This window comes from Typopeltis vanoorti, chromosome 11, assembly GCF_054136105.1.
Source record: "Typopeltis vanoorti isolate ZY-2024b chromosome 11, IOZ_Tvanoo_1.0, whole genome shotgun sequence".
NCBI lineage: Eukaryota > Metazoa > Arthropoda > Arachnida > Uropygi > Thelyphonidae > Typopeltis > Typopeltis vanoorti.
Window position 1 is genome coordinate 120,375,307 of NC_143559.1, and position 12,385 is coordinate 120,387,691.

The 12,385-nt window shown below is 38.3% G+C and overlaps 1 protein-coding gene across 5 annotated transcripts in view; it reads right to left on the bottom strand.

Annotated features, from left to right (window-relative positions):
* Positions 1 to 12,385, bottom strand: part of LOC150102005 (WD repeat and SOCS box-containing protein 1-like) — a 269,640-nt gene that overhangs the window by 147,461 nt on the left and 109,794 nt on the right. For all 5 annotated transcript variants that reach the window (XR_016549016.1, XR_016549015.1, XM_090400168.1 and 2 more), the window contains one exon: positions 11,422 to 11,645. Coding sequence is in view for 3 of the 5 variants with exons in the window: in XM_090400168.1 (XP_090256294.1) it covers positions 11,422 to 11,645 (224 nt within the window). In the remaining 2 variants the exon portion in view is untranslated. The remainder of the gene's footprint in view (positions 1 to 11,421; positions 11,646 to 12,385) is intronic.

The window sequence follows — 12,385 nt, forward strand, 5'->3', positions numbered from 1 at the left end:
ATTATGTTTTTGCTATATGATAAGATAATCTAAATATATATATATATATATATATATATATATATATATCATCATCATCTCATCTTCCTTTTACACCCTTTTACCTTGCGGTGTCGTGGGTTTTGTAAATCATCAAACCTCAAACCGTTCACAGGATAACGTGGTCAGCCGCAGTATCCTCTGTCCTGTAGTGTTGAGATTCTCAAGGTTGGGCATAGACCGGCTAATAGATAATTAGCCGGTCTATGCCCAAGACCGGCTAATTTATCTATGGCTGAAGAAGATCCTTCAGTTCTACACATGCACACACACGCACATATATATAATGCATATTTATTAACAACTTCACATTTACCATAACCACCATGTGGTTATCCAGTGGTGATACAAAAGAAATCTAAATGTATTTAAGTTTACCGTATGTTGCTTATCATATGTTGTATTCCTTAGGAAATTACGTAGAAAAGTTTCATCATCAAATTCCTGGTGTATATATATACATACTCAAGGGATGTACAGGATATGATAGTACTACATGAAAAATTTACATCATTACTAACTTCCCATCTACAATTTTCGTCCAAATCAGTCTGTTACCTGTCAAGTTTATCAGATCTCCAAATCAGTCTGTTACCTCCAATATTATCCAGATCTCATGTTTCTGTCATGTAAGGCACTTTTTACTGAATCAATTCACCTATATCTTGGTCTTCCTCTGGGTCTTTTTCCTTCCAACCTGGCAAAGAACACTTGTTTTGTAAATCTTTCCTCTCCCATTCTGTTTAAGTGACCATACTATACCACCTGAGATTGGTCTGCTAACACATTCCTGGATGCTGACAATGTCAAGTTCTTTCCTAATATCCTCATTTCTAATATGATATTGCCATTAATGCAATCTGTTCATGCCCCTAATCTTTCTCAGGACTCTGATATCTGTGGACTCTAGTCTTCGGTCAAGTGTTTTGCTTCTGATCCAGCTCTCAGATCCATAAGTTACAATTGGTTTGAACACTGTCTTGTATAGTCCTTCATACCATATTGCTTACCTTCATACCATAACTATTACAACAGTTATTCAATTTAGTCAGGGAATCTTGCAAACTTGTAGCGGATTTATTTAGAAGTATAACATCGTCCGCATAAAGCAAAGAGCTGACATTAACATCTCCAATTCTGATATCATGTTTAATACCACTTTCTTTCATAATGTGATCCATATAGATAATGTACATCCTTTTCTCACACCAGATTTAACATTAAACCATCTTCCTGTACTTCTTTCAATTCTAACTGCTGACTTGCAACTCATATAAAGACTAAGTATTGCTTGATATAATGCCCCATTGATACCATACAACTGTAGTGTTTTGAATAGCTTATCTCTCTCTCAGCACTTTGTCATATGCCTTATTGATCTACAAAATTCAAATATAGATCTTTGTTATATTCCCATGATTTCTCAACTATTTGTCATAAAGTGAAGATCTGATCCTGACAGTCTCTATTTAGCCTGAATTCAGCTTACTCTTCACCAAGCTTCACTTTCACAATCCTTCTCAGCCGTTTCTCATGTATACTTGTATATATATCTTACCAGGAAAACTCATTAATGAAATACCTCTGTAATTGTCACATTTAATTTTATTTCCCTTTTCATGTATGAGCATTATGAGAGCTCTACTCCAATCATCTGGAATTCGTCCCTATGTCCAGGCCTTCTGAACTATGCAGTGCAGCCACAAAAACTTTTATACCTCCATACTTCAACATTTCTGGTCAAATATCTACTCGTGTTGCCTTTCTACATTTCAGGCTTTTGATGTCCTTTTCTACTTCAAGTATGGATATGTATTCCTGACTGAATGCCTGGTCAGTGTTTTTTTACTACTATGCTGTCATCACTGCTTGTTTCATTTAGCAATTTTTCGAAGTAATTACTCCTTCTTTTTCTACTGTTTTCATATCACCTTTATCATCTCCAATTCCTTTTAAGCACTCTTTCCTCCATTTCTGAGCTGCTTCAACAACCTCCAGAACATCTTACCACCTTCTTGATATTTAATTTCTATGTTCTTACCAAATTCTTCCCATGACTTTTGTTTAGCCAGTTTTACACAGTGTTTAGCTTTCTTACATTTGTCTCTGTATTCTCTAAGAGCAAAAGCTGACTTATTTGCCAGGAACTTTTGATATGCTTTCTTCTTTTCCTTCACCGTCTCTTTAACTTCCTGTGTCCACCATGGAGTTCTGATTTTTCTATCCTTGCACACAACCTTACCATATGCCTCTCTGGCTGAATCAATCAGTGTTTTTTTCATCCTTGCCAGTGAATCTCCAAGGTTTGGTTCCTGTTCTGACACTTTTCATTTTTTCTTGAATAATATTTGTGCATTTTAATCTACAGTTCACATCGGAGAGCCGTTCAACTTTTATTCTCTTTAAAACTTTCTTACATGCTCTTCTTTTCAATATGAAATTCGATTTTATCCGTGATTTTATCAGGGAGAAAACATCACTATCAACAATAACACAGTCAATGAGACTTTTCTTATTCCTCGCTTCTTCTCTTCATGTGAATTTGTTCACATTTTTATGTTGGAACATGGTGTTAGTAATAACCATATCCTGAGCAGAAATCCAACAGATATTTGCCATTATTATTAGCTTTGCTCTTTTCTTCAAATTTTCCCAAAATATTTTTGTATGTCTGGCAATCATTTCCTACTCTGCTATTTAGATCCCCACCAAGGAACACCTTTTTTATTGTGTAAGATGCTTTCTCTAAAGCCTCAAAAAATTCCTCCGCTTCTAAGTAGAACCTCTGTGGGACCATAGGCACAAATAAGTCTCATTGTCCAGTTCCCCATTCTCATATTTGCCCATATCACCCTACTTGAGACTGCCTGCCATTCAAAAAGATTAGCCTCGTATTTAGTGTTGAATATTATGGCTACTCCTTTTCCTTGATTGCCATTGCCTGAATATAACATTTTGTATTTATTGCTCAGAAAGATCTCAGCAGTTTTTTCCTTTTTTGTTTCAGTCACCACTATTATTTCGATCTGGTACTTATCTAATTCCTCAGCTAGCTCCATTTCTTTGCCATTCAGGCTACTAGTACTAATCTTAAACTCTGGTGATGTTGAGTTGGGGTGGGTTTTAGGATTTGTTCCAGTAGCTGACTTTTCGTTGTTTGCCCTGGTTCCCTGGTGAAAACAACAGGACTTGTTTAACCGGGCGACACCCCAGCCGGCATGAAATTTTGTCATGTTATACCATCATTTGATATTCTGGTTTAAGCCAATAAGGATATAATTTGATTGGCTAAATCACAAATTGCCAGCCCATCCTCATTCAATCAGTATCCAGGTAGATACCTAACAGGAGCACCACGAGAGAAAGTGAGGATTGGACATTAGATCAGAAGCCCTGGTCGGCGGTTCTCTGCATTCCTTTAAAGGCTATGTGGAGGTCTCCTCTCCGCTGTGATCCTTAAGCACCTCATAAAAAAGTTGTTACGTATATTATATATTATGTTTTTTACAGCAGTGTTTCTATGCCAAACACTTGAAGAGTGCAGTCACTGTTCTAATGGCAGCCATGTTGTCACTCGAGTTTCACTTTGACTTCGTAATGGACACGTATGTTGGTTGTAAGTTTTAGAACAGCTGTTATTGTATAACGAAAATAACCAAGCTAGTAAGCAAACAAGGAAAGAGCTGGAAAGGAAGAAAATCTACCGAGGTTAGTTCTGTGATCTCAGAAAAGTTTTTATACTTATCTTTAACCATTCTCTATGGAGAAACTGTGAAATTAATAACTGAAGGACAGTACAACATATCAAGCCTTTGTATATTAGTAATATTATGTGCATAATGAAAAGCAAGTAGTATATGTTCCATGGAGCAAGATGATATCTGCAGTGAAGTTCTTTTGTTGGAAGTGCCTTTGGAACTGCTCAATTATCACCATCATCAGCCATTTTCTGTCTACTGCTGGACAAAGGCCTCTCCCAAAGCCCCGAAATGTTATTATTATTACATGACCCCTCCAGGGAGTCCAAGGACTCATCGAGGGAAGGCACCTACTCTACAACTTACTACTTTCCACCAACTATAACGAACCGCAACTACCAACAGCATCATCATCTACTGCCCACTACCACTACTATTCTCACAGATTATCACAAACATCCATACCCATGGCGGGATTCGAATCAGCAACCTTTTGGGTGGAGAGTGGGTATGCTACCCACTCGGCCAACCAGGCCAATTGATTCCTATTTTGAGCTTTTCCACTGAGTTCCTACCATTTCTTTAATCTTATCCTCCCACCATCTCTTTGGTCTTACTGTAGCTCTATTTCCATCTCTAAGATACTCTTCTGATATCAGCTTTGTCCATTTTTGAGTGTTACTTCTTGCAATGTGACCTGCCAATTACCATTTGGATCTTTTAATGGCTGTTATAATGTTACTAATTCTAGTCTGAGCTCTGACCCAAGTATTGCACTTTCTACCTAGAATGGTAATACTGAGTAATGATTTTTCCTATTTTCCTCTGGGTAATCCTCAACTTGTTGGTCAATTTTTTAATCAAAGTCGATGTTTCATTTCTATATGTCATGACCAGAGGTATAATTCTGTTGCATATTTTTCTTTTAATCCATATTGGGATGTTTCTTGTGAGTACTTCACATTATTTTCCAAAGGTTATCCAACCAAGTTGAATTCAAAGTAAAATTTCTTCTTTACAGTCACCATTTACTGTGATCTTTTGCCATAGGCAACATAAGAGATTACCATATCAATTTCCTGGTATTCCATTTGTACTGGCCTTTTGGTAATGTATTTATTATATATTATTTTTGTTTTGTCTTTGTTTATATTTAGTCCTTTCTTTTTTACTTTCTGCATTCAATTCAGTGATCATTTGTTAAAATTCTTCTGCAGACTTTCCTAAAAGAACAGCATCACCATCAAATCATAAGTGATTTAGTTCTTTCTCCATTTATCATAATATCTCTATTTTTCCAATCCAGGTTTTTAAAAAAATTTTAGGTGAATTGGCATCTCCCTGTCCAACTCCCTTTTCTTTTATAAGAAATTTCATATCTGTTCTTTATTTTAAAGATGCTCAATTATAAGTATTATAGCATGAAAATAATATTATTCATGCCTACTTCAGCATAGACACAAAGGCATGAAGATGTGTTTAAGGGAACCTGCTTATTAGAAGACATATGCAAGTATATTAGTAAAGTGAGAATTTTACTTTTATAGTATTCTAAGGAGTTTAAGAGATAAGACAGAATGAATGAATGAGTAAAAACAATAAAATAAAATAAAAAGAAGAATAAAGATAGGATGTTCTCATATGATCAAATGAAACTCCAGAACTTTGTTTAATTTGTGTTGTATGGTACACGATGTTATCCTTCAGAAATGAATTTAACATACAGAGAGAGAATGTTTCCTTTATATTCCTTTCTTTTAGTGTTACACGGTGATCAGCATTAATTTTAGAAATTATGGGCTTTACAACTATGTTATAAAAGAGTTATTTATAACATGGTTGTAAAGTCCATAATTTCTAAAAAGTTTTCTTTATATTTTTTTTATTAAAAAGCTAGACATAAAGAATAGCTAGAAATGAATTTACTCATTTTAATTCTATAGAGAATGTCAGATCTCCTTATAGAGATAAAGAAAAATATTTAATATACAAAATTAAATCTATTAGTGTAAACATATAAAAATTTCATTTTTTTTATTTTTTTATTTTAATAAATTAGCGTCATTATTTGGTAGATAAGATATTATCTAACAAATAATGAAGCTAATTTATTAAAATAATAAATAAAAAAAAATGTGAAGTCGGCTGTGAAGCAATATGGGATGTAATAATGTCCCTTAACTTAAATAAGTTTTTCTATATACTGTATATATATAGATAGTGCCTTTGGTCTGTGCGGTTAACTTAGTGGCTTTGCGCTTCGCAACCATATGCCTGGGGAAGGAGTGTCCCAGGTTTGATTCCCGTTGAAGAGGTGAGGAACTTGAGGATCTTCCTCAGGCATAGACTTCTACATCAAAAATATATATTCCCCCAAGCGGCAGGCTAGGCGACAGGTCGGTTGGGAGTGGTACTAACAAGAAGTCGCATCTAAGTAACACGCAGACCCTGCATAGGAAGCAGGAATAACGCGTAGTGAAAGAAGAGGAAGATTTGGTAGATAAGATATGCTGATTTTGAAGTCAATGCACCATCACAGATATGAATCTGAAATATTCCAACTAAAATAAAATTATATAGAGAATTCTTGTGTAGAGGCTTAAGTGCTGTGAAGACATTATGTTGGAGGTTTAATGGATTTTTTACAACACTCAAAAAGAATTAAAATAGAATTTAATACTTCCTATATTTCGTTCTAGTCACTAGGACATCTACGGGATTACAAAGACAATTAATGTAACATGCACACAAAAACTTACAATACTAAGCCCAACCACGTGGGTGACACTAAAGTCCTATCTAGGTGGAGCGCCCTCTAAGGGCAGTAGTAGGCGGCCTGGAATGTAAGGTGGGACCTCTGGTGATGACTGTTTCCCAAATCTTCGGAAGCTTAATGCAACTGTATTTGTTAAGATTTGGTTGGTTTCTGAGAGCTGCTGCTGCTTCTAAGAAAAGTCTCTCTTTCTTGAATTTGCTGTGGTGGAGCATGGTGGTTTTCTTCCATGATACTCTGTGGGTGGTGTCCAAAACATGGTCAGCCAAGCCTGAATGGCCATAGTTGTGTTTAACGATGTACGACTTGTGTTCCTCCAGGCGAATGGATGCTGATCTGCCTGTCTGTCCAAAGTACGCAAGCTTACAGGAACAGGGTACTTTGTAAACTCCAGGCAGAGAGAGAGGAGGGAGCTGATCTTTCGTAGAACGGATAAGGGTAGCCAGTTTGCGGTAGGGCTTATATGCTGTGTGTAGGTTATACTTTTTTAGTATCTTGGCTATTTTTTCCGAAGTGCCACGGATGTAGGGTATGGTGATGGCATTTTTAAAATCTTGTTGACGAGAGGGACAGGGAATGGGGGAGGAATTGATTATTTTTTTGATGCTGTGTTCGCTGTAGCCATTGGAGAGGAAAGTTCTGTGTATGTGGTTAAGCTCAGTAGTGAGGGCAGTTCCACTGGAACAAAGATTGTGGGCTCTCTTGGTAAGGGTTTTAATGATGCCATATTGTTGTGAGGGGTGGTGGTGGGAGAGTTTGTGAATGTATCTGCCTGTGTGTGTGGGTTTTCTGTATACAGTGAAGGCAAGTGTATCATTAGGCAGGCACCTGACTAAGGTGTCTAGGAAGGGTAAACAATTGTTCTTTTCCTTTTCCATAGTAAACTGGATTCTTGGATGTAGGCTATTGAGATGACCGAGGAAAGAGTCTAACGTGTCTGGGCCATGAGGCCAAATAGAGAACACATCATCTACATATCTTAGCCAGATAGAAGGTTTGAGTGGGGCTGAGTCTATGGCTCGTTTTTCGAAATCTTCCATATAGAAATTGGCAAGGGGGGGGTGAGAGGGGGGAACCCATGGCGGTTCCCTCTATCTGCTAGTAGATTTTGTTATTCCAAGAGAAATACCCAGAGTTGATGGCAAAGGAAAAGAGATCTAAGATGTCAGAGGGAAAAACGTTTTCTAAGAGAGATAAAGTGTCAGTTAAGGGAATATTGGTAAACAAGGAGGAGATATCAAAGCTTACTAATATGTCTGTATTATTCAAGGTTAAATTTTCTGTGAGGGCTTTAAAGTGGGTCGAGTTTTTTATATAGGAAGCTGAATTTCCGGTGAGAGGGGACAGAGAGTTGGCCAACTGTTTAGACAGTCTGTAACAAGGTGCATTGGTGGCATCTACTATAGGCCTGAGTGGGGAATTAGGTTTGTGGATTTTTGGTAAACCGTATAATCGGGGGGGACGGGAACGGAAAGGTTTAAGTTTTTTCGTGACGTCAGGGGTCCAGGAGGTTACTTTTTTAAGTAAGATTTTTAATTTCTTAACTTGCGTTTTTGTGGGGTCGTGTTCTAGCAGGATGTAGGTAGCGCGATCGCGGAGGATAATGTTCATTTTACGATTGTATTCGCTGGTATTAAGGACAACTGTGGCATTACCTTTATCCACTCTGGTGATGACGATACTTTTTTCTTTGCGTAGTTTCTGGAGAGCCACGCGTTGGGAATAAGATAAGTTACTTTTTGGAGGCGAGGAGTGAACGAGGATGTTGGCTACGTCGAGTCTGATGTTGTTGGCTACCTCCGACGGTAAGCGACCGATCCCCCGTTCGACGTTAACCATTACATCGAGCACCGGCACTTCTTTCGGGGCAACAGCAAAATTACGGCCGAGGCAAAGGGCGCTGACGGCATCATCGTTGAGCCTTTTGGACGAGAGGTTTATTACTGTCTGGAGCGGTTGAATTTGTGGTTGTGGTTTGTCTTTAACCAGGTTGTTGTATTTCTTGACGTGTTTGTTTTTTATTTTCTGAAATTCTCTCTGTGCGGAAGTTTCCGAAATGTCAGAGAGAATTGACCAAAGTTCAGGGTTAAGAACGGTGGAGAGCTCCGTATGTAAGGAGCCAATGGCGGCGTTCGTCACTGCGAGGGCGGCACGAGTAGAGGCGATTTGCTCGCGTAGTAATGCTAGGCTGGCCTGGAGGAACACAAGTCGTACATCGTTAAACACAACTATGGCCATTCAGGCTTGGCTGACCATGTTTTGGACACCACCCACAGAGTATCATGGAAGAAAACCACCATGTGGTTTTCTTCCATGATACTTCAAGAAAGAGAGACTTTTCTTAGAAGTAGCAGCAGCTCTCAGAAACCAACCAAATCTTAACAAATACGGTTGCATTAAGCTTCCGAAGATTTGGGAAACAGTCATCACCAGAGGTCCCACCTTACATTCCAGGCCGCCTACTACTGCCCTTAGAGGGCGCTCCACCTAGATAGGACTTTAGTGTCACCCACGTGGTTGAGCTTAGTATTGTAAGTTTTTGTGTGCATGTTACATTAATTGTCTTTGTAATCCCCGTAGATGTCCTATTGACTAGGACGAAATATAGGAAGTATTAAATTCTATTTTAATTCTTTTTGAGTGTTGTAAAAAATCCATTAAACCTCCAACATAAAATTATATATAATATATTGTTCTCTTGCTCTCCAACACTTGACTATAACTAAATACAACTATATAAATAAAATGGAGGAAGATTAAGACAGGAATAACAAATAATGCAGTCTATTTACAGGATAACAGGCCAGCCATATGAAGACTTCTGCGAGAAAATGATATATGTGGAAGAACTACAAGGCTGGTGATATGTCAAGCTTAGGAGATAGCTTGGAGCTATGACATGGAATGAGAAGTTGAGTGGTAAGAAAATAAATGCCGCTTGGGCACTAACAAAGAAATACATTACAGCATCAATATGTGAATGTATTCTGAAGATCAAAAGGTTGAATGAGGTAGGTGTAAAACAGATGAATGAGGGGATTAAGCATGAAATCTGGAAGAAGAAGAAGAAGAAGGCACTTTGGAGACAGCACAAGATGAATAATGGTAATAATCACTTGCATGAAGAGTATAAAAAGCAGGTCAGGAGAGTGACTCAGTTGATAAGGACAACAAAAGTGTATGAGCAGAAATTAGAAAATCAGACCAAGAAAAATCCTCAAGTCTTTTCAATATGTGGCAAGAAGAAGGAAGGATGATTATGGTAAGATTAATGGATGAAAGTAGGAGAATGGTGATTACTGCAGAGGACATAGTTGAGGTGTTCAGAGAGCAGTTTATCAGGATGTTTCATCCTCAGTGTGAAATCAGAAGCTCAAGTGTAGAGAATGAAATGAGAGAAGACTTAATGGTAAGTGAGCAAGAGGTATATGAGGAGTTATATTTGTTAGTTGTCAATGAAGTGATAGGACTTGATGACATATCACCACATGTCTTAAGGGAACGTTCCAAGGAATTAGAATGTGTGAAGTTCTGAAATTTGGTATACACTTGGTAGGGAAATTTTGGAGGAAATTGAGGAGACAAGAAACCTTGGAGTGATGGACAAGAATCTGAAGTTCAGAGGTCATATATGCCAGTCTGGCTGGCTGATTGGTTAGCATATCCGCTCTCCAGCCAAAAGGCTGCGGGTTCAAATCCTGCCATGGAATGGATGTTTGTGTTGTCTGTGGAAATGCCAGTGGCGGTGGTTGGCGGTAGATGGCATTGGTGTAGTTGCGGTCAGTTGGTGGATTGAGTGGTTGTGACAGAGTTGTAGAGCGGGTGCCTTCCCTCGATGAGTCTTTGGACTCCCTGGTGATGTCAAATAATAATAATAATAAAATATTTCACAAGATGTGAGGACATTACATCAGATTATGCCAATGATGCAGAAGATCTTAACTTGTAGAAATAAAGAGGTTCTGGTTCCCCTTGTATAAGGCCTTGATCATGCTTTGCATGGATTACTTCACATAGGTTTGGTCACCTGGTTTCATGGTAATGAGGATATGTTGGAAAGGGTCCAGAGAAGACCGACCAAGGTCATAACTGGTCTTTGAGATGTGGGATATGAGGACAGATTGCAGGAATGTAGTTTACAAAGCCTTGTGAATAGGAAGAAAAGAGGAGAATATGATTGAGAAGACATTTAAGTTGGTAAAGGATTGTTACCAGGTTAATGTGGAAGAAATTTTTTTGTAGAATAGAGGAAGGAAGTTGAACAAGGGGGACATGCCTGGAAGCTGTATAAGAAGGGAGTGAGCAGGGGGCATAAGGAGCAGGCTTTGCATGAAGAGTGGTGGGTAAGTGAAATGCAATCATTCACCACAATGCCTGGTTAATGAATGAAGTGAATTGTGGTGAATGAAGATACACTGAATGAGTTTAAAGCACAGTTTGATGGGCTTTATGTAACAATGTTTACCTCCCATGAAGGGTCTTTTGACTACATAGAAGTCTGGTATTAATAATAATAACAGGAGAATGGGTGATATAACTGAGTCATCACTTTTGGTCTTATAACTCCCAATAGGCAGAAATAACACTAAATTATTATTATTATTATTATTTGACACCTCCAGGAATCCAAAGACTCACTGAGAGAGAGGGCATCTGTTCTACAGCTCTGTCCCCACCATTCAATCCACCAACTGACCACAACTACACCAATGCTATCTACTGCAGACTACCACCACTAGTATTTCCACAGACAATCGCAAACATCCATGCCCACGGCGGGATTCAATCCCACAGCCTTTTGGCTGGAGAGCAGATATGCTAACTACTCGGCCAGCCAGGCAATTTAGTTATATAAATATGTATATATTTTGTAGAAGGCACCTAAAAATAAACATTTGTATCTAAATTTACCTGTGAAAACATCCCATGTCCGAATACGGCCATTACTATGTCCAGTGGCAAGTACTAAATCTTTAGACACACTAAATCGAGTCCAAAATGCTGGTGATGATAAATGACTCTGAGATGATGTAGCAGAACCAAATGCGACAGCTCTAACTAAGCAACCAGTATTTATAGTTATAGGGTCTTGAGTGACATGCTGTCCTTCCTTGTCTGTACTATCTAGTGATATTCTAAAAGCAAAAACATCAACATAGATAATATATAAATTGCTTTTCTAAATACGTGGGCTGTTGAATAAGTAATAAAACTAATTTTGCTGTGGCGAAACCACTCATCACAATATTAATTTCTGTGGAATAAAGAAATGTTGCTGTCTATATTAACAAAAGAGGTTGATAGATGGCGTATATGGGCTGATATGTCAGAGTGTCACGTGACTAAACGCAAGTTTGTTTCGGCATGCCTACAAGGCACGACCGGTCTTCGAAATGGAAGCGTCCTTGGAACAGTGTTATGCGATTAAATTTTGTGTGTGTTTGCAAAAATCTGCATCAGACACTTTTAACATGATACGCGAAGCTTTCCATGATAAAGCAATGTCGAGGGCAAGTGTTTTTCGCTGGCATAAAATTTTTAAGGAAGGAAGGTAAAATGTGGAAGATCTTGAACGTGAGGGAAGACCTTCAACATCCATCACAGAGACAATGATCAACACAGCAGCGATTATCATTAAGCACGTCAAAAGAAAGCATCCACTGCTGAAGAATGGCTTCTTATTGCACCACGATAATGCAAGGCCACATATTGCTGGTTGTGTAGTGGACGTTTTGCAGAAGAACAACACAGATATCCCACCACACCACAGCCAGAAATCGCGCCGTGCGATTTCTGGCTGTTTCCTTTTCCTTAGCTCAAGAAACCACTAAGAGGCCGCCATTTCAAAAGCAACAAAGCATGTGTAAAAGCTGCG